Raw genomic sequence first — 23,241 nt, 5'->3', positions numbered from 1 at the left:
TGTTCATCGCTAATGTCTTGCGCTCGCAGGGTGCTAAATTAGCTACCAGACTACTCTGGTAGCATGACGGGGAAAGGCTTTTATCATAGACTGTTCTCTTCAGTTTAAACACATTTGCTTAAAATTTGCTGCATGATGCTGTCCAGGGAAGAAGGATTTTTTCCTCGGGATACAGCGATTCGCCGGTTCCTGAGCTTATTGCAGAAGAAAAAAAATCTTTAAACTGAGTGGATTTTTTTTTTTTTTTTTTTTTTTGCTGTCTCCTTTCATTGCCAGAAGACGCCAATCTCTTTCACCAGGGAAGGATCACCTGTCGCTTTAATCCTTAAGGGAGTTATTTTTTAAAAAAGTGAAATATTTTATTTATTTATTTATTTATTTAAACCGGTGGAGGCGTGATCGCGGAGAATGAGACTGAGGGGAGCTGCCACGGTTTGGAGGACAAGGCTGAGTTTAGGCTGGAAACTGACAGACTAGATTTCCCCCCTCCTCCCCCTTTTTTACCTCCCCCCCCCCCCCCCCCCTTTGTTCCTCTTCATTTTTTGGCACAACTTCCGTAGTTTCCAGTCCGCTCCATTCAGTTTCGCTCTATGGACAGATCAGCTAACCTGGACACGGAGGAGCTCAAGGTAGGCAACCCGCCGGTGCCGTGGCTGTGGCCGGGGCTGGATCGGCCCTGCCCTCACGGCGGCGGGGCCCGCACGGGGCGCTGCGCGGGGCTCCCGCAGCCCGGGCGGGGGGCGCGCAGCCGGCGGGAGAAGCGCGGCAGGGCGGCTGCCCCAGCCGAGCGCGGCTTCCCTCCTGCCGGCGCGGCCCGCAGCACCGTCATGGCAGTATTAATAATAATAGTGGTGGCGGTGATGATGGTAGTGCTCATGGTGCTCTCGGCTTTGCATGAGCACTGGGGGCAGCGCCGGGAACAGCTGGGAGGAAGCGGCAACTGACCCGCGCCTTTCCCGGCAGAAGTTGGCTCTGGAACCATTCTGGCCTGGGCATCTCCTCTTCTTCCTCTTTCTCCTCCCCTTGCCGCCGGGAGCGACGGGGAAACCCTTCCCCACCCCTCCGCCCCCCCTCTCGGCTCGCCCCCGGCGCGGTGTCCGGTTCCCCCAGCCGAGCGAAGCTGAGGCAGCGGCGGTGGGATGCCGAGCCGCTGGGCCGCGGCCCGGGGACCGCTGGTACGATCAAACTTTGCATGAGGACGGTGCGAGCTGCGAGGATTCGGCTCCCCCCGCGCCCCCCGGCCCAGCTCTGGCTCCCTCCCCGCTGAAGGAGCATGCCTGAGAGCGCTGAGCATGCTCCTTTGCGGAGACGGAGCCTTCCTACACCTGCTGCCAACCCCCCGGCCCTGAGCGGAATTTGGCTCAAACCATCATCATCATCTCATCATCATACTAGTGATAATGATATAAATCTCTCTGTCCGTCTATACGCGGTAAAGAGGGCGGCTGGCTCAGGAAGGCAGCAGAAGGGGAGCGGGCGCATGGGGCGAGCTCCGCGGGGCCGCTGAGCCGGAGTGGATCGCGGGCCGTGCCGGAGGGGCGGGACGCACATACACCTCGCCAAGGTGGTGGCGGAGGTACCGCCAAAGAAGCGATGAGCGGGGCAGGGGAAGGTAGGCGTCCCTCACCGCCTCATGCACGGCCGTCCGCGGGACGCCCCCTCAGGGCGCCGGCTTCCTCGGGCCGCGGAGAAGGGCTTGCCTTTGGGAAGGTAAACTGGCGAGCGCTGAAGTGCTGCTTTCCTTTTCCTATAAACCAGATCTGAAAGTACTGAATATTCATCCCCCCCAGCCTTGCTTGGAGCTCCTACTAATCTCCCAGGGAAAGGCACCCCCGGACTGCAGCGCTGTTTGAGTATTTGAGGTGACGGAAGCGCAGGAGAGGAAAGCCCATAAAACGATTTGCTTGGGAATCGCTGATCCTCGCAGCGCTTCCAGGGCTTCCCCGCCGCAAACGCTGCTTGCCTGGGCTGCCCGGGAGTCCTCTCCCTGCAGCCTCAGCCTTCACAGGATTCACAGGAGACAGCTGTGAGTGCTGTGAAATTCACAGCTGCGTGGAAGGCAAAAGACGAGTGTTCCGATTAAGCGGGCGAAAAGTTTTATTGTACCGGATTATTTTTAAGGGGTCTTTAAAGAAAATGTGTTTTATGCTACAAGAGGGCAGCACTTCGCATGAATTGTCCGTAATGCCTGAGGCAGGTCCCGCTGTGAGCAGCGCATCCAGCCTAAGCTGAAGAGCAGGGGTTTCCAGTTATCCCGTAGTTATCTGCGCTGCAATTCGGACTGACTCGTGTTGCAGCCTGTATAGGCTGAGTGACCTTGAGCAAGGAAGCAGCTGAGAAGTAAGCATCGGCACTTCTCTGCTCATAAGGACGAGAGGAGCTTTCAAAGGAGGCATTTCTGTTAGGGTCTGGGCAGCTCTGGGACCAGCCGCTTTGGCACGATGCGGTTCCCGGCTTTCCCGGGTGTTTTATTGATGCGCGGGCGCTGGGAGAGATCCCGGGCGCCGGCAGGGCGCCGCCGGAGCGGGAGCGGCCCCTGCGGCCGGCAGGGGGTGGTGCGGGCCCGGCCGCCAGCGCCGCGCCGCCGGGAGCCGCTCCCCGCCGGCAGCCGTGGGCCTGCCGCGCCGCGGGGCCCGCACCTCCCTCGGCGGGCCGGGCTTTCCTCTCAGGGCGAGCCTTCCAGCCGCTCTGCCAGCGCCAGAGTACAAGGTGGGGGACAAAGCTCTTGGGGGTAAAGGAAGTTCCCAGCTGGTGACCTTGCTGCAGTTGGGCGCAGTAAAGAGCATCTCCCACACTGCTCCAAGTCGTGAAAGGTTTCATCAGTTTCTGGGTAGTTTCAGGAGGGGGGAAGTGCTCCACTCCTTTTCTCCTGGGCCGACACAGCCGCTTGCCAGGCCCAAGGGACAGTCAGGGCACACAGATAGGAGGCAGACAGAGGTGCTGAGGTGCTGAGGGAACTCTCTCCCACACCACACTGCGTGGAGGGCTCATGTCAAGAATGTCAAATATGGTAGCAGCTTGTCACAGCACAGCTTGCCAAGAATTTTGGAAACGGGCTGGACACTCTCTTGCTACTGGATTTCCTCCGCTAAGACAAATACATGCCAATAAGCCTAAAAAAATACTGACAACTTCCCTACTAATAATAAGAAATAGGTTGTCTCTAAAGAAAATAGTAATAATGACGCTGAAAACACATACTATGTTATAAATGAAGATTCCATACACCTCAAAACATTCAAAATTTCTGTGTTATTTATTGCACTGATTGTAATAGATTCTGAATTGTTTATGTCCATAATAGACATTTTGAAAGGTGATTTTGTGAAAAGCTCAACAAGTATCATGTGTGCAACACCTGCTGATGAAGATGGTTGTGCTTTCCCTTACTAGCCTGTGCATAAAACCCTGAAGAAAGTAATCAGTATGGAAAACAGACTGCTCTTCCAGAGGTTTTGAGCTGTTCTGGTTTTCCTTTGATCTCTCTCAGCTGCGTACAAGAACTTCCCTCTGACTTTTCAACTCACAAGCCTGTGGGGGTTTTGTTTTAAAGGAGTAGTACACAAACTAAACAATTATATCATAGTTGCATTGTAGTCTTGGGTTTAGTGTTGTGAAGGGCTTTCTGTTACCTAATGTATATGCAAGTCTTTACCTACATTTTGAACGTACATGAAATGGTATGGTTGTACAAGTATGAATTTTATAGGACTCTGTAGTTTGTATATGCAAAAGATGATGAATTAACTTGTTTTGCATTTAGTGTATTTAAAAACTGTGTTGAGGCATGTAATTGCTTGAAATTGAACATCATTTGCAAAGAAGAGTTAGGAGGCATTGTGTTTGCTGGACCCTGTTGACTTGTGATTTGCATTGACATTGGATGGATTATTACAGATTTTGTCCTTCACATTTGCTCATTCATTTGACATATAATTCCTCTAATGTGTATCATGACTGTTCCTCTTATGTTTGTTTAGCAACCACAATTTGTGTACAGTCTTAGAGGGAGATAGTATTCCTTGTAGTGTGTAAACCACTGATACTTCTCTGGAAGAAAGTTGCTTTGTAATTGAATGTATGTTAACAGTGAGATTATTATTATGATGGATTAAAAAACATCCTGAAAGCCATTTATTACTTGAAGGCACTGGTTCAGTGAGAGTTCTTCATTATAATCCCAAAATGTTTGATTAATAGTGTGCTTAAGTGTCTTGAAATTGCCACTTTTAATATGCAAAAGAATGAAACACTTTATTTCTGAATCATCTTGTAAATATTAGCTGATTTTTTTTTTTTTTTATTTAGCTCATGAGAGAATATTTCTAGTCTGTTTGCAGTTTTACATTTCCTAGTGATATAAAACTACTGACACAACATAGCATGAAACTGGTCACGGAAGAGGTTTTTGTGACAATAGTCTTCCAATGCAATTTATGTGATTTGTAAAATATCTGATAAAGAAATTCAAACAAGGAAACCATAAAAATTTGAGCAAGGACTACTTTTATGGTCTTAAACATGTAAATCACTTCAGTATTTAAGTTAACAGGAAAACGAATACCCTGATGAATTCTGTAATTTTTAAAATTTATTTATGTTTTAAAAGAAGGAGCCTGAGAAATTGATGTGCTTGGTGTGGTGTGGGAGGACTTTTAATGAGTTTAGGTAGGTAGTTTTATTTCTTTTTAAAGTTAGTCACTCATAACAGAAAGTGTAGTACTCTATAACACTCAACAGCCTCTTATGAAAGTCTGTTTCATTTATTTAAGTCTTCTGCTTGGGACATGGAGATATTAATGTGGATATTAAGGGATTTGTCCTTTTAATGCAAAATCTTCTCTCTCCTATCCTTCTTTAGTACGTCCCTCCAAGAAACCTTCATGGTTTACTAGGGTCCTTTCAGCAATACTCAATAAAGACAATTAACCTTTGCATTCACATTCAAAGCATTCATCCTTTAAACCATTCTTCATGGAAGGTCAAGCTGAAATGGTTTTAAAGTAATATACATGCAAATTTCTTTTCTCTGTGTTCTTATTGTGGGATTTCCTCTCCATCTCTCAGTAGGTATAAAGGCTAGACATAGTTCAGGAAACTGGAGAGAATTCTATGCATAAAATATAGTTGTTCAGCAGACATAGAAAAAAGGTCAAGACAATGGCAGTGCTCTCACTATACACTTAGAAATCATTCCTGTACTCTCACTGCAGAGAATCCATATAATCTGTGACTGAGCTTTTTGACATTGTACATTGCAGCTTTGCTAAGCTCAACACTCTTTAAAAGAAAAGTGCATAAGAATCTGAATGCTTGGGTAAAAGGAAAAAACATCTTTGTCTTCCTGTTTTTCATGGTTTTGGGAAAAATATCGTGTTTTCCTCTACCACTGTATTTTGCACTTACAAGAAATAGATGAAAGAGATTTACATAAAGGTTAGCAACACATTTCTTTCTTCCTGAACTGGAAGAGGTTACTGTGTGATGCTACTGTAAATTGGGTTGTTTCTATAGGTGTGAATGTAAGATTTGAAGTCAATGTATAACTCATGCTAGAGCCTTTCAAAGATAAATCTGTAATGTGAAGACACATTTGTGACTCCCAATCATGCTTTTGTACTACGTTCCTTAACCTTTTGGAGGTTAATACTGTTTTCCCATCTTCCTGATAAGGCCAGTAGTAAGATTGCTTACTTAAAGTGTTATGGCAAAAATGCTACAAGAGACATTTCCTGTGAAATCATTTCACCTTGTGGTATTACATATAAATTTTGTAAGTCCATATCTGACATATCTGTTCTATGTCCTCTAAAGATACAGCATTCCAAAGGACAAAGATAAGGATTCAAATAATAATAATACAAAAGGCACTCTGGGTTACAAATAGACACTTTTCTTACGTTGACATGGAAGTTCCCCATAGGGAAAGTACTGTCATTTTCTTCTCTCCTTCAAAGAAACCTGGAGAACACGGCTTAGAAGCTGTACTCTTTCCTTTATTTTGAAACACTTTGTACTTTTAAAGAGCTTACAGAAATGTTCTTAACGCCCTGTTGTACTTCTGACTGCAGCCATGTATAATGCATTGTAAAGCCAGAATTACTTAGACCAAGAAGGAAGACACATTTATCTACTAAGCCATCTGATCCTTTGTTAATTCTTAGATATTACAGGTTAACTCTTTGATCCACAACAAAACCCTTCTTTGTGAAGAAAGATGTTGTGTGGTTGCTATCCACAAGCAGTGGGTTTTGTTCCTTGTCACAGGAAGGAATGACTGTTGGCTAAGCCATAACAGTGAGAGACACAAAATGTGAGGCTTTATTCTCAGCAGTATTACTGCAGCTAATCACACAAGGCCAGATTTACAGAGGTACTGAGTAAGTCAAAGCAAGCTTCTGGTGTTCAGCAACTTCAGTTTAAAAAAAAGTGTTCTTTCTGTACCTTTCTTATACCTCTAGCTAACGCATTAAGGAGGATTGTGTGATATAAGCTCTGTGTATTTGAAATTGAAAAGTAATAAATGAGGACAGAGTATCTTTTTCTGCAATTTAAAATTAGCAGTACTTTGTGGAATCACTGCAGTTACATCAGCAGAAGCACATCAGTAATATGCCTGAAAATTGGTGCCATGAGCAGTAGAAAGCCTCAGCCATAAAAATCTGGCCTTCAGCCATATATCTCTGTTTTAGCAGTTCAGTTCATGTGGGCAGCATGGTCTGGAATTTATAGGTTCTACCTTCCTGCTCCTACAACTCTTGAACAAATTGTGTTAGTAAACAGAGGCTGCCTCTACTGAAAATCACATCCCTTCTAGTTGGTATTAAGGTAATAGTGTATGTTTAATGGTAGCACGTAAATTGAAAACAGAATGAATTTTAATTTGTGCTTTCTAAATGTATTCTTTGTACTATTATCAGGGTGGAGAGTCCAAATTGTTGGATCAGATCCACAAAGGCATTTTTGTTATTTTCGCTCTTCAAGATGGGGATTGATGATACTTCAGCTTCTCAGTTGTGTAGGTCGTCTTCTACACTAAATTGTTCATTAGTTATTTTGAGTGGGATTCAAGAAAGGGGCAAAACTTCCTTGCTTCCCGTTGAACACAAGCAGTGCAGTTGCCCAGGTATGCTGGGACCTGTAGTTGAGAAAGTAATGCTGTAAGCCACTGAAATTACAGAAAGCATTCTTTCTAAATGAAGTTAATTAGTATTACTGAATTTTATTATTTCTAGTTAAAGCTAGTCCACATGCACAAAGCACTCTGTAAAGCTCTGCCTTTTAACTGAAGACAAGTAAATGAACTTTGTTGAGGAAGGTTTCATGTTTGCTCAACTTAGGCTTCCATTTGAAAAATTTCAAGCATATGTGAAACAAAACTAAAAGTAAAGAATCAATAGAACCTTTGCTGCCATTGTAAGCTAGTAACTTTCTGAACATAGATCAACAGATGACAAAGATTGAAAGGCAGTCTAAAACTTCACGGGGTACCTATAATAAAGGGGAAAAAGGGGAAGAGAATAGTTGAATTAAGCCTCAGAATCTGGGTTTTACATCACTTTCAGTTTAAAGCCTTACATTGGAAAAGGTGTTAAACCTGAACTCAGAAGGGTGCTCAGCTGCCACAGGTCCAGCCTGCCTGCTCTGTGCGGAGGGGTCAGGGCTGGGCAGCCCCCTCTCCGATCTGTTCCTCATTGCACTTGAGGCTTGAGCAAAACACTTGGTTTGGTTGTAGGTAGCTTTGGAAGTAGTCAAGCTATTACTAGGTTCACTGTGAGAGTTCCAAGTCCTGTTTGCCAGGAACAGTCATTATTTCCCTTTGGAACTGCTGCAGGGAAGGTGCCTACAGTGCAACAGAGACTCTGTGCTGTAAAGGAATCCACAAAGACCCCACTTCACGCACAGACACGAGGAACTTTTAGTTTTCCCTGGTCACGCTGCTTTGGCCAATTACACTAATTGTGCATTTGCTTGCATATTTACGATCTGGACTGAGGAGTATTTTATGATTTTTCCTGCTTTAGTGCCATTGATATCCATCCCCCAGATATACTGAATTCTCCTGGCGTCCCCAGTGAGGGTGCTCAAAGGTGATTTCTTTGCAAACCTGAGTTTAGCACACAAAAGTGACCCCAATGGTTTTCACAGAGGTACCTGTGTCTTCCTTTTAATGTGGAATTTTTTTTTTTTTTTACTATTAACTTAAACTCCATGTATCTTAAATAATAAAAAGAGTCTGTAACTCTATTCGGAGGGGTTGTTTCTATTTTGAAGGAAAGATTGAGCCAGTTTTCTGTATTCAAAGTGATTACTTGGTCATCCCAGTCCTCTAGAACTTCTAAGGATGTGAATTGCATTCCATACAGAAAATTCTGACAAGGTTCTAAGGCTTTAGGAGATACATAAGGATTCAGTCTGTGCTTTTTTTTTTTTTTTTTTTTTTTTTTTTTTTTTTTGGTAATTTGTCTTGGCTAATTCAGGAGTCTCCCTGCTGAGCAGGCTGGCTGTTGTAAATCCCATTCACCACATAATATATGTGTGAGGAAGGAAGTTGAATAATCTATGCCTCAATAAATAGCAGAGAGAATTTCAGAATGCATTACAAACAGACTGGAAGTTTTTCCAAGAAGATTACTTAGCCTTAAAGCTGAAACTCATGGCATCATTTATTACTATAAATAGTTTTAGAATTAGCTCTGAATAAGTACAAACTAGGAGACACTCCCTATAAAAATCTATTCTTCCGAAATGACGCAAAATCTTAATCCTCTCAGAAGTTTAGAACAGTTCAGACAAAAAAAAACCAAACACCGAAAACCCAAAAAAACCCCAAAAACCACAAAAAAATCACAGAGTAAAACAAACAAAAACAAAATAAAAAACCCACACAAAAATTGGGATCAAGATCCATCTGTGTTTTTTTAGCTTGAGTCATCACCAACAGATGGTAAATAACTCTGTAGAAATCACTCAGCTGAGTTACTCCAGTTTATGGAGTTCCTAAGGCATTTACCCTTACTCCTAAACTCTAATACTCTTTGTCAGAACCTCAGTTCCCTCTGAAGGTTCTGACAAGTGCCAGCACACAGACTTGTGTGAAATTATGCATTTCGATACAGCTTGGTAATACTTGTCTTCCCTTTTATTTCTTCTGAAACAATAGGATCTAGTCTTAGCACAAGACTGCCTAGCTGTGTCAAGCTTTATAGGTCGTTGCAGAAATAGCTGGCAACAAGCTGGTATCGACTGTCACTTCCTGTAGGACTCGAGTTGACATCTACTATTTCAGATACACATCAGTTTAGAAATATTCTATGTGCCATTTCCCAATGATTCCTGCAGTTCCTGAGCAGATGTGAGATGAATGCAAAAACTGTCCATCGTATAGACTCACGTTCCCACTTAATTTTTATGCAGAGAAAATTATTCTTCTATTTCATCAATGTTTTATTAGATTTTCCTGAAAAAGCTGGCAGAAGAATATAATTCTTCAGAGACTAACAAGTTACTTTGAGTCTGCTGCTTTCCCAATACTGGAACTGACATTGTAATTTCTGTAAGTATATCTTGTTTTCAGGAGAGTGAGTTACTATTTTTAGAGTTGATCTCATACCTTTCTTCATTTCTCCCCAGCCCACTAGGTGCAAGTGAGTATGTGATTAGAAAATGATCTGCTTGTTCAGAAGAGACCTCTCTCTGGTTAAACTCCCTGTTTTGTTCAGTATTGTTTTAGATGAGGTGGATGGCATTCACTGTTCATGCAAATATGTTATCTACTCAGTCTAGTGAGACCACTTGCACTATTGCTTAATGAAATTATGAGATTGCAAGTAGTCACTGTGTCTCATGATAGAATTCCCATCATACTGCTGACAGGCATGAAACAGCCTTTGCTGAGGTCCTGTCTATCCTATTGAACTGACTTTTGCAAGCCTTGATCAATCAATGAATGTACCTAGTAGGCAGAAAATTGCAGCATGATGAGCAGAGCAGAGAGGGGGCACTAGGGGAGCTGTGCTGAAGCCTATCACTTGATATGTCAAGAGTTATAGATTATATTGAGTAAAATATATTTTGGTTTTGGGTGTAAGCTGCTGCATCACACTATAATGCTGTTATTTTGTAATAGACATGCAGAGCTTGCCAATGCAGTTTTAGGACAGCCAACTAGAATGTAAAGATTTGAAGGTGAAAGGGAAGGCTGAGGGGTGCAGTAACAAATGACAGCACAGTGACAGAGTGCTGAGGTGCTGACAAACTGGATCAAAAGGGCTGTGTAGCTCTCTGCACTGTTGCTGATGCTGATACCTCATGGACATATCCTAATTATTCACATATTATTACTGTATATTGAAATTTTTAATTCAAGCAGAACCTTGTGTTCTGTGCTAATATTACTATTTAGTAAGTAATGTGTCTGTGGCATATGCAACATTTGAAGCATGTGGAAAAAATGAGTGAAATTTATTTGTTGAGGTGCCAGAAAAATCAAACTACTTACTCAGGTGCAGAGGAGGTGATTGGGCTAGAAAAATCTCAGAACTGATGAAAACAGATGAAATTACTGTTGCAGAGGAATGTTACCACTGAATTGGTATGCAAAATGTCTTATGGTTTGCTTGCAGTTGACAAGGCATCTTTGAGCATGGACTCATTTATGTTTTAAATTATGGATTTTTAAAATAATTGATAACAATGCCAAAATATCCTGTAGCATTGATACGCACTTAATGCATCTTGTGACTCCTCCCTGATAAAGCCAGTAGCATGAAGAAGGAAACAGGAGAGATAACAAGAAGCCAGTCTACTGGAAGAAGCCAGTAGCACCATGTGAGCCAAACGAAGGTGCCTTCCATTGTCCTACCAAAGCCAGTTCAGCACAGTTCTGTGCTCTTCTCTCAGCCCTGTTTGACCTGCCAGCCAGTTGCACAGATTGTGCAATTTTTCTGGAAGAAATAAAGTGCCACAAATTTTAATTTTAGGGGATCCAAACACTTTCAAACAAAACCAAAATTAAAATACGGCTGACTCAGCAGTGGTGCAGAGGTACCGAGCTCTGTTGGGGGGCTGGCAGTAGCAGCTGGTAGCTGGAGCATCTTCAGTTGGATCATCCCTCACAAAGCAGAATGGTTGTAATAGTGTTAGCTGCTCAATCTGTGTGTGTGTGTGATATTTTACAGACTTGTGTATGCTGAGTTGCCACTATTGATATTATTTCAAAATGAGGCCCATTAATCAAGAATCAGAAATTCCCAAGAATTTGCCCCCTCATGCCATCATGAGGGCAGATGTTTGGATCACAATACACAAAGTTCCTGCTCCAGATGGTTATGATGGCAGTTTTATTTCTTGCTTTTATTTTATTATTTCCCTTAATTTTTGTTCTTCTGATCTTGAAAATAAATTGTGACAGTTCAACTATGAAAATACTGTTTTCTACATGAGTAAGTTAAATACTTATTTCCAGCTCAAATAAACCCCACTTCCCCTTACCTTGCAATGATTTGGTGCTCACTCACACATATTTTTACCCCAGTAACATACAAGTAATTGTTTTTTACAAAATGATTATCTGAAAGATATTTAAATGTAACCTTAGAGCATAAAACATGACACAAGAAAACAAAGTTAAACTTTTAAACCAATCAGTTTTATTCTGAACATAGCAATTGCTTCTGCTGTCAGCAGGAATAAAGTTTACTGCTGTTGGAAACTTGTAAAAAGTCAGATGTGTTCCTGTAAAATGCCTTGTCAACTGCAAGCCAACCAGATCACGCATGTCAAAAACCAAACATCTCCTTATTTTAGTGTCTGTAAGATTTGTGTTCTAAACACCTGCTTAGAAGTAGTTTCAACAATGTGAATTGAACAAAGAGAAGGAAATGCTGTATTTCTAAATGACAAAGCTAAATGACAAAGAAATCCTGCTTACTGACCTTCTGAACTGCCTCAGCCAGAATACACAGGATTCAGTTCTTTATCTCATGGGGAGCCAAGGCCTGCTTATATCCAATATTGAACTAAGATTAATATGAATGTCTTTGTAATTATTACATCTAAGTAAAACTAATCCTTATATCAATACAAGTTATATCACAATTAAATCTTAATGGCAGGTACAATCCCAGCTTTTTATTGGAAAAAGAAAAGTTCTGTGACCTTTCAAGGGAGTTGAAGACAGAAGATGGAACAATTATTTGTCTGCTCAATTTGTTCTATTTGAATCTAGAACCAATTAAAATAACTAATGTTTTAAAATCTTTAAAAACATTTAAAAACCTTTAAAAACATACCTTTTAAAAGAAAGGTTAAATTGTAATGCATCCCTCATGCAACAGTCTGTATTCATATCAGTTTGATGGGTAGTTTGCTTCTATTGGCACCTTCTGAAAAGACAAAACAAATGAAAACCTCAAAGCTGTGTACTTCCACAGTCCAGAGCTAAGGATGAAATAGTAGTGCTGTTTAGTGGGATAAATCAGGTGTTACTAACAAAATTTAGGTACCAAAAGTTAATAATATCATTATCAGTAGTTCTTGAAAGAGACTTGGCTGCCTAAAGGCAGCCTAATTTTAAGCACTGAGACAAGTCAATCAGTATACTCCTAAAAATATGCAGAGGGATGCAGTTTGCATACATTAGGAGCTAGCTTTTTCTTTCTAACCTGTGAGATCTTGAATTCTTTTGTTTGCTTCTTCAGGAATGTAGGCCCAGATGCATTACTCTGTAGGGTATGGGTGGTTTTTGCTGGTTATTGGGTAGAGACAGACTTTGCAGGGGAGGTACAGGATCCTGAGAAATAGCCTTCTACTCAACATTCCATGCTTTCTGTCCTAGTGTTAAAACATCTTTCTCACAAGACTGTTTGTCTGGAGATAGGGGGATGTTGATGATCTGGAAATGTAAATGTCTGCTTGGCCAGTGTCCACTGACTGCCTCCTGAGAGGTTAGGAGGTGGGCCCATTTCCCATATTTACATTTTGCAGCATCAGTATGCTGATAGCCTGTAGCATTTTAAGTGGCTGAGGGCACAATGGAAAGCAAAATACTGAGATGTCAGTAAAGCTATCTCAGTGCTTTTGGGAGCACTGTCCTGGATCATGACTAAATGGATGTTTCTGATGTTTCTGATTCTGACCAAATGGCAACAATTTTGGCAAGGGATGTATCAAGGACAAAAAAATCTATGGAATTTAACCTTTTTTTTCTTTTAATTAAAATATCTTTTATGAGCTCCAGGTGTGTTTTTGTGTTTCATGATGCAGGTAGGAACCCATTTTCACTTGACACTCTTTGTTACACCTTGTGCTTTGAATATGCTCTGATAAGATTTATTATGTAAATATCAACATAGGCTAGTAGAAAAGGATCTGTTCATGATCACAAGTGTAATGAAAAAAAGTATTATTTCCTGGAGATCTATTTTGACTGTAAACCTCAGAGAGAAAATAACTTGTCCTTTTAAGTCACATTGATGGATATGATTTATGGATGAGAGCATAGTTACCCATTGACTCCTGGAAAGAAATACAGCAAACCTGATTTTAGATGTGATTCAGAACATAGACCCCATCAAGATTCAAAGGTCTTGAAAATAATGGGCAAGGGCACCTCAGTTTTTAGCAACTGCTGTAGCCAATAATCACAGTGAGCATATTTTGATTTAATCTTTTCTCAGCCAGCATCTTCCTGAAGAGGCAGGGGGCTTGGTTAGCAGCCCACCTGCTGCTCTGCAGCATGCCAGGGACAGACTGACCCGTGCTCCGGGGGAGCTGCTGGAGGGCAGTCCTGGCTCTGCTGCAGTGCCAGTGTTTCTTCAGCTGCCTGTGCTAAGAGACGCTTCCCTTCTGCCTTGTAAAATAGCTCTGCTGCAAAGACAGTGGCATCTCAGGCCATATTAGTTTCCTTTACGATATGTGTAAAGAAAGGCAGTCCCTGTTGCTGCATTTCATTTAGCTTGAGTCCCATGAAGCATTTTCTTTCTCAGAAGACTAAGTTTCAGCTCAGCTTTAACTTGGAAGATCAAGATCAGGCATATATTTTACACCTTTACCACTGTAAATAGTTACAGTGGATGTAAGAAAATGTAGGCTAGCTATCAAAATAAGGGGCAGCGTTACAGTTTTTGCAGCCATGTAATCAAAAATATTCTTTCATTTTTTGCACGGAGACACTTGCAGTCTGTAATAGACGGAAAAGAGATTTTATGTTTCCTTTTCCTCCCTCAGTTTCCAGCAAGGAAAACAAGTGCTCTGCTTCAGCAAGTGAATCCACCCATGCTTGTGATACACATAGTGGCTGTGTGTGAGAATTATACCAATAATTACTGTTTAGAAGTGCTCTGCATGCAGATGCCACAATAGGGCATTGAGAATGCATCACATAGTTATGGGAAACACAATAGGAATCTTTCTGTGAGTGAAATAATTATATTTTACCACGTTGGAACCAGATAATCTAGCTAGCTCTAAGTCTTTATTCTCATGTAAAAAGATCATTTATGCATTGTAATGCACCCTTGTTCAAATAATTGTGCTGGAATATTCTATGAAAGTTTCTGAGCAGCTCTGTAATAGCCATACTGTTGGGTGACAGCAGTATCATTAGTAACCTACATAAGTATTTCTAACCATGTGCAAATTCATCTTTTATTCCATTGTAATTTATCACAGTGTTTTCACCTCCTATGTATTTCAAGAGAAATTATCTTCCCTTGAAATGCTTCCCCAGCCCAAGCAGCTCCATGCCTAGGTTGGAGGATGCTGTGTTGGTGCAGGAGAGAAGACACTGTTTGCTGCACAAGGTCCCACATTTGCAGGAGATGCTGAAGGCCGGGTGGTCCAGAGGAGGATTGCTGCTCAAGGTCTTTTGTCTGGACAGGCACAGTGCTGGGTAAGGCAGCCACAGGCAGCTCTCCAAGATCTCCTGCCCGTTTGAAATGCTTTTAATGAGGTCCTTTAGCAAAGGTTCTTAAAACCTTTAAGCATAAAAATCCTCTAATAAGCAATAACTGAATAAAAGAGAGGACATGTATTCTTCTGCAGAAATGGAAATAGATGGAAATATCCATCCAATGTAATAATATTTAGGGAAATACTTATCCAGTCTTTATATGGTGTCTCCAAGTAACTTCCTACAATGATCCCTTATTTGTCTGATCTGCTGCAGCTGTTCTTGTGGTCATAAATAAACAAACAACATTGCTTGTAGTGCCTGCATGAGTATCTTGAAAGAGTAACATCATCAAAAATACCTCCCCAGTGCAAATCTGAATAAGCTTGGCCTGTTTAATTTAACAAACAAACAAACAAACAAATGAGACTGGATAGAATGCAGGGCAACTTCAGCATGTTACAGGACTTCATTTTAGTGGAGAAGGAAATAATAATAGGTGCACAGGGCATGTGTACATCCCCATCAGGCAAACAAATGTGTAAAAGGGAGCATGATTAGCTGCTGGAGTAAATTTACCAAGATAGAGATGAATTGTCAGTCTGTTGATGTTTATAGCTTGAGACTGAATGCCTTTCAAGATGATATGCCTAAGGCAGTCATAAATTATGCTTTAGTCTAATTTATGTTACCAGCTTAATGTGAGTAAATAAGGTAAATGGGGGAAATAAACCTGTGACATTGAGAATACTCCAATGTTTCTTAAGAAATTAAATATCTGGAAAAATGGAGTAGTCTAAAAGTCTCTGACTAAATCATTAACAAAATGAAGCAATGTTTGTGAGTGCCATAAACACATTTTCAGATGGTCTACAGAGTTTTTAGTATGTACATGCAGAGATTAATTTTCTCACTTTTTATTTTGACCTAGGTTTTGTGGAAAAGATATACTTAATTTCTGAAGGTAGTGTAGCCATGCCAAAATGAGTTGCATGTATGTGCTGCAGCACCTTTGAGAGGTGAATATGTATAGTATCCAAATGATAGTCATGGCTTGAATTTGATTGCATATGTTGTGAGGATCAACTTCTTCCTAACTTTTTCAGAAGAATTTTAACTGTACAAAGATGTAAAAAATAGATTTGTAGGATATTACCTAGTCAAAGAGGCTTAGCATCATCTTTTGTGTGGAAAATCAACCCTTCTGTCCTTCTAGAATCTACTAGAAAGTGTTTTCAAATGGTAATAGTATTCTAGGCAGAAATCCAGACCATTATATTTGCTGCCTGAAACTATAATGTAGGAGTTGTAATATATTCCCTAATTAAAAATATCATGCACAGTAGTGATTTTATTATTCATTTATTATCTGGATCATTGAACTAATCTGAAGAAAAACAGCATTCTCAGGGGCACAAGTGAAGAGGTTCCCTTTCTGTTTTTCCAGCAAAAGGGACAATATTTTTTGCTTGAAAAATGACTTCTCATGACGTGCTACACAATTATTCTTACACTTCAGATAAATAAATGTTATATTTCTTGTCTGAAGGAACATTCAGGATTACTTTTGTGACATTTATGTTTTGTGGTATATGGGTAATACTTCATAAATATAAATAAATAGAAGATTGAGAAGCAAAAAGAAATTGGAGATTGGAAAATAATCTATAAAATGTAACAATCCTTAACTGTGAGGGTAAAGCTAATTTTCAGTCATTTAGAAGAAATTGAAGGACATAAATCCTAAAAATCAGAATCAATTGCTCTCCAGTTATTTTCTTGTTGCACCAAGCTTACAAGTATAGGCTTTTAGCTCACATAGATTGTAATTTTTTGTCCTTGTCAGTGACAAGTGGAGTCAAGCTGTTGCAGATTGAGGCTGCAGAGATTGGGCTGTGAAGCAGTAGACCCAGGTGGAGTCTGCAGGTCCCCAATCCAGTCCCAAAGTAATAAATAGACACAATCTTCTAAATAACAGAATACACCAGTGAATACTATACAGTACAGAATAGATAGTGTTTGAAATCCACTGCATACTTTGTAACGACGTGTCCTGATTTTCAGTTGCGTTATGTATGATGCATGATGTTGGTCAGTTTTTTTCTAAAGCATCTATGCCTACCAATGCTACTGCTTGTGCTCTTATGAACTTTCAGATGCCATCTATATTTCAGTGACACTAAGCTAGAAAGAACAAAGTGTTTTTTCTTCTAAATTTTATTAGACCTGCTTTACATTTTTCAGACTTCACCCTGATCATGGGTTTTGGATTTTTGTGGCTTTTTGACTACACATCTTTTAAATCTTTCCTATCTCTGCTCTCCAAAACCTTGAAATCAAGAAGGAGAAAATCACTTTACTGTAAAACATGCAGTCCATTTTTAGTTTCTTAGTAAATCTGTACAGAGTAGCACTAGAGATTCAGGACAAATAGTCTGGAAAACTAAAGCCTGAACCCTAGAACTGAGCAATGCTGCAGTGATAACTGAGTGGTCACTTTTCTTTTTTTAGATTTCCAGATGCTGAAGCTTCTTTACTGGAATTGAAATATAACATCAAGCATGTATATGTTCTCAGACCTCTTTCTTTTGGAAATTTATATTATTTGCATTGCAAAAATTTCTGCTCAGTTAATTTTACTACTTGTTTTTGTTGTACCATACATGTTTTTTGCTTTATACTACTACTTCATTGGTCTATACTACAAAAACAAATATCCTTTTTTTATAATATAACCAAATTATTAATGATGTGCATATACCTGAGTTCTTATTTTAATTTTGTCTATCTGACTAATTCATGTTCCAAACTATTTCTTCCAGAGTGTTTAACTCATGGCATGGCATTTTATTCAACAAATGCAGCATAAAATGTAAGGATTATGTAGACAAAGCTCAAAGGTGAACTCAGTGTTCCACTCTGCTGACAAAACTTCCTTATTTATCTTAAAATTCTGAGCTGTTATACTTCAATAATTCTGTTTTACACCGCAGAATAAATCTAGAGTATTACACAGCATTTCTGAATTTTCTGTTGAACACAGCACAGAAATTGTTGTGTTCAACAGAAACACAACATTGCCTTTGATTTGCTGAGTGCTGTCTCACAAAGAAGGAATATGATACAGAGAGAAGATCTGGAGCCCAGTGTATGGTTATAGCCTCTAAGCACTTCAGTTTTTCTCAGCTTGAGTTTGCTAATGCACATTGATTCATATTGATATTCAATAATTCATATTGATTGGTGTTCGCATATAATCACTTTGCCATTAGGAATCCATTACTCCATTCAAGCACAATTTTAGGAAGATTATCTCACCATACTTTCAGTTGGCACAGAGTACTTTTTATTTCCTTGGAAAAAAAAAAAAAGTAAGCCCATGCAATACTGGAATAGAAATGCTGGTTGTAAAAGGTTACACAGACACATGTGTACCAAAACTTTTTACAGTTTGTGCATTAATAAAATAAACTTATATATATATATATATATCTTAAATCCATTACTACATACAGTTTTACCCTCAGAGAAAACCAGATTAAGCCATTTACTGTTGTCTAACACCAGGTCATAAACAGCAATTTTTCCTTTCATGATAAAGCAACTTAATCTGTTAATCCTTACGAAAAACATAAATGTTTATATTAGTCAATTAGAACAAGACTTTGTTGTGCTCTTTCTCTTTCAATATATACCTGATTTATTATTCAATACATTTTTTTTCTTTTACATTTTTTATTTCTACACTATAACTTTGCTGCTTGAAAATCCAGATGTATGTTCTAATTGATACTAGGAAAAAACAGGTTTTATTTTGGCTGTAAATTTTAAGCAAGCGTTATTACTTTCAAATCTGGATTTCTCGCTATTTTGGATTTTTCTAATGGAACAGCTAATAGTTATTGATCAAAGGTTTGATGTAGTTACTTATCCTAGCTGCCAAAACACACAAAATAATTGCAATGTCAACTTCATTAAACTTCCCAAAATGCAAAACTGTGATGGAAACCAAAATCTCAGTGTGGTGAGGTGAAAAATTCTTGTAGAATTCTAATTAAACAAAGGAAAGCCAGGGAGAATCATCTTAAAATGGTTTAAGATGGTGTATTCTTTTATATCAAGTGAAAATGGAGGGAGGATGTCTGCAAGTATTTTGGAGGAGATGTTTAAGATCTAAAACAATCTTGTTAATTGGTATTTTGGTCTGTAAAGCAGGATGCAGTTCAAGCAGGACAAAAGGAAATTATTGCACTTCAGTAAAAATAATCAGCTGACGAATGAAAGGTAGAAACTGCCTAGCAAGCCAAAAAGTGAAAAAAAATTGGAGATGTTTTATTGAAGGCAACACCAGTTGTCAAATTTATATTGTTGTAAGAGGAAAAAAAACCCAACCAAACCCCGCACCTGGTATCCTGGTTTGGTTATTGCACTTCAAATAAAACACTGGTCAGCTGAAGAGATGGCAGAGAAAAGCGGAATGAACCAACAGTGAAACAAGGGATTTACAGACATTAAGACATATTTTCAAAGATCTGGGGCAGAGTGAAGACAGCTGTTGTGGAGTATTCAAGAACAGATATTTTTACTGAATGGCCTACACAAAAGCCTGTGAGGGTGGTTTTGTCACAGTTGATTCTGACTTAGGAGGAAGAAACAGAGAGAGATTTTTAGGAGATATATTTCCGGCTTGATTTTGTGTGGTTAGTAAATTTGGGTATTCCAGCATGGAGTTACATAAAAGAAAGAGTAATCTTAAAATAAAAGAAAAAAAAAAAGAAAAGAAAATCTGCTGCTTTGAATTATTTACATGTTTTTAAATTTAGGATTAATTTTTTTTTTTACTTATGACCCTCCTTGAATAGCTTCACTTCACCTTTTATGCAGTCTAATTCAGCTTATGCTTTGCCAGTCAAACTGACATAAAAAGTTATTGCACATTTTTCCTACATATTCCCTTCTGCATGATAGGAACTAACCAAAGAAATCTATAAAATATTATTTTATCTTTCCCTGCATCTCGGCTTAAAACTTATCCAGGCTCTGAAACTTACCCAGTCTTCAGTAAGTTACATCCTTGAATCTTGTTAGAAAAATTATTTTGTTGCTTCCATGGAGAGAACCCTTCTCCCCATCCCTTGCCCTTTCTGCATTTATTACTTGCAATGCACCAGTATGTCTTCAGATGCATCAAGAATCTGAAAAATCTCTCAAAGTACTCTCTCAGGCCAAATGCCAATGTTCCAGCAGGAATGCCCACTGGCTTTTATCAATATTGCTGTAAAATCCAAGTCTCAGCTTACTTGAGTTTGTGTCTGTCAGCTGATTTATGTTTCTAGTCAAAATGTATTGAAAGCATAAAGTGAAGCTGAATGGCCTTCAAAAAAGTGGCATAAAATTGAAATGCTGAACATAGGAAAAGGCTTTTAATCTTAGTCTCTTTCAGACTGCATTATTTCTACATTTTATTCTTCATTGGCCATGTTTTTAACCTTCTTAGGCTTTTTTGCCTAAGACTAGAAAGAAAACTGTTTCCTTTGCCGTTTCCTTAAACTTTAGAAAGAAAACTGTTTCTGTTGCCGTTTCCTTTGCAAGATGACCTTGGGAAACTAAATTTTCATATACTTTACTACAATTAACTCAAATAGTTCTTACATTTTAGATTGCCTATTATTTTCTGTTGAGAAAATTCTAGAGAAATGAAACCAATGAAAGGAATTTCCATTTGTCAACCTTTCTGATTCAGTACTGGCATTAAATAACCCTCTCTGGTTCTTTAGCTCACTCTGTTCTCCCAAGGTCATTGTAGTTCTTTCCTTACACTGCGCCCCAAAATCTTTGAAACAGGAATTGCAGCCCAGTTCTGTGCCTGCCGTTCAAAGTCAAACCCACGTCACATTTTCCCTATTTTGTACACCGTCCCTGTCCCCATGTGCTCAGGCAGGAACGGAGGTCCTAGAACTAAGTCCAAAAACTGCCTTTCATGCATCTCAGCATCTTCCCTGCTTGCTCTTCACAGATGTTGTCCCAGGTACAACTTCTGCTCAACTGTGATAAATCTCTAGGCAGAGGAAATACACTTATCCAGTAAGCCTATATAGAACATGAGTTTTAGAAGCACATTTCTGGAAGAAAAGGTGGAGAGGAGTAATGAAAAAATGGGTCACAGGGTTGCTGATGCAGAGTAGGACTTCTGTGTTATATCACACATGCTTAATGTCTTTAGCAACAAAAGCAAAAATGTTTTGCTTCCCAAGGCAGTGGAAGCATGATATCAAGGAAAGAAAGCGAGAGGAAACTTTTTGTAACGCAGTTCCTTTTTTATGGACGTCATGAACAAAAATATTCCATAAAACTGAATTTCTCATTCATGGCCTCTGTTTTCCACAGATGGATAAAAAGTGGATAACTATAAGTGAGGAAGACAGAAGGCCTGGTGCTGTAAGAACCATTGCTGTGAGTCATGAGCCTGGAGCACATTTCTTTATGACAACTTTGTATATCTTACTCTGCCCATGAGGTTGTTATTCCACAGTAGCTATCAGCAGCACATTGGGTCAGTGGTGTTCCAAATATATTCTTTTCTAGTACAGAAGAAGATGATGTCATCATGAACAGACCTTTCTTTGACTTTGGAGACTGCTTTAACAGATAATAAATATTGAACTTCCATTTCAGACATACAGAAAGAATAAGAGATTGGAGAATATTTCTGATATAGCATCAAGCTTTACTTACTCAGTTCCTTCTGCAAAGGGGAACTAATCAGCAGGCCCATTATCGCAAACAATCTTTCCCCTTTCACTACCTAAGTGTAATTTGCCAGCTGGTTGAAAACTTGATCATCTGTTAGAAATTTATGTGGTTTTATGTTGTTGGACTTTTTGAAACATTTTTTTAAACAGACTGACATATTTTTTTCCACAGTCACAGATATTGAACTAGATGTCTGAGGCACGTACCCAAGTTCAAAAAATACCCAATTCCCAGCCTATAAGAATATTTTTCTCCTCTACTGGGAAAGAACCTGCTGTAGGGGGATACAATATAAGAAAATAAAGGTAGTATAGTAATTAAGCTTACCCCATTAAGGTAATTTAATTGGCAGCTGAGCCAATTATTAGAGATTGGGAACAGGCCTGACTTTAACAGGCCACAGCTGTAGCCAATAAGAAGAGTGTTATAAAAGAGTGGATTGGTTGTTTGGGAGTGGCTGGAGTCAGTGGCTGCTGTGAGGACATGGCAGAAACAGGGCCTACAGGAGCTGCCTACGGGAAACACCAAGGAGGTACGAAACTCTGGTAATATGGAACCTATGCAATGTAATGGCAATAGAACTCTTGCAATATGATGACAAAAGCCTACTGCTCTTGGTTTATAATCTCTTTATAATTTTATCTCCAAGCTTGTCTGAGTCAAAAGCATCACCCAGGCTCCTGGCCCCATGTATTGGTGTGGTGTGGCAAGGCTTTGGCAGCAGGGGATCCACAGGAGTGGCTTCTGTGAGAAGCTGGTGGAAACTTCCTCTGCATCTGATGGAGCCCATTGCAGCTGGCTCCAAGATGGACCCACTGCTGGCCAAGGCCAAGATCAGCAGTCACAGCAGTAGCACCTCTGGGATAATGGATTTAAGAAGGGGGGAAAGCTGTGCAACAGCAACAGGAGGTAGAGAGGGGAGTGAGAATATGGGAGAGCAGCAACTCTGCAGACTGCAGGGTCAGTGCAGGAGAGGGAGAAGGTGCTGCAGGAGCAGAGGTTCCCCTGTGGCCGTGGTGCAGAGCATGGTGAGGCGGCTGTGGAGTGCCACAGTGGAGCAGAGACCCGTGGGCAGCCCTTGGAGGAGCCCAGCTGGAGCATGTGACGGCCTGGAGGAGGCTGTGAGCCCTTGCCAGGTCTGTGCAGGAGCAGGTTTGCTGTCAGGACTTGAGACCTCAGGGAGGGCCCACATCAGAGTAGGCCGTGTTAGAGTAGTCTGTGCCTGAAGGACTGAAGTTTGTGGAGCACTGTGTCCTGGGGAGCAGACATGTTGGAGAAGGGGGAGTGTGAGGAGCAGTGGCCATGTGCGATGAACTGACTGTAGCTCCCATTCCCTATCCCCCTGCCCTGCTGGTAAGAATGAGGTAGAAAATCCAGGAGTGAAGTTAAGCCTAGGAAGAAGGAAGGCATGGGGGAAAGCTCTTTTAAAATGTAGTTTTTATTTTTCATTCCCTACTCTTTATTTTGGTTCATGATAAATTGAACTGATTTCCCTAAGTCCAGTCTGTTTTGCCCATGGTGATGGTTGCTGAGTGATCTCCCCCTGCATTTTACCCTGACCTGTGAGCCTTTCATTGTGTCTTCTGCCCTGTCCA

The 23,241-nt window shown here is 40.3% G+C and overlaps 1 protein-coding gene across 2 annotated transcripts in view; it reads left to right on the top strand.

The window, feature by feature from the left end:
* Positions 1-527: 527 nt before the first annotated feature.
* The window catches only part of SGCZ (sarcoglycan zeta), a 377,337-nt gene continuing 354,623 nt past the window's right edge, over positions 528-23,241 (top strand). The window contains exon 1 of one of the 2 annotated variants that reach the window (XM_063155945.1): positions 528-629. In XM_063155945.1, the coding sequence (XP_063012015.1) occupies positions 591-629 (39 nt within the window). In that variant the 5' untranslated portion in view covers positions 528-590. Of the gene's footprint in view, positions 630-1,493; positions 1,613-23,241 lie in introns of those variants that run through there. The other variant, XM_063155946.1, reaches the window with a different exon arrangement.

This window comes from Melospiza melodia, chromosome 5, assembly GCF_035770615.1.
Source record: "Melospiza melodia melodia isolate bMelMel2 chromosome 5, bMelMel2.pri, whole genome shotgun sequence".
NCBI lineage: Eukaryota > Metazoa > Chordata > Aves > Passeriformes > Passerellidae > Melospiza > Melospiza melodia.
The sequence above is the reverse complement of the archived record's forward strand: the minus strand, read 5'-3'. Positions and strand labels throughout refer to the sequence as shown.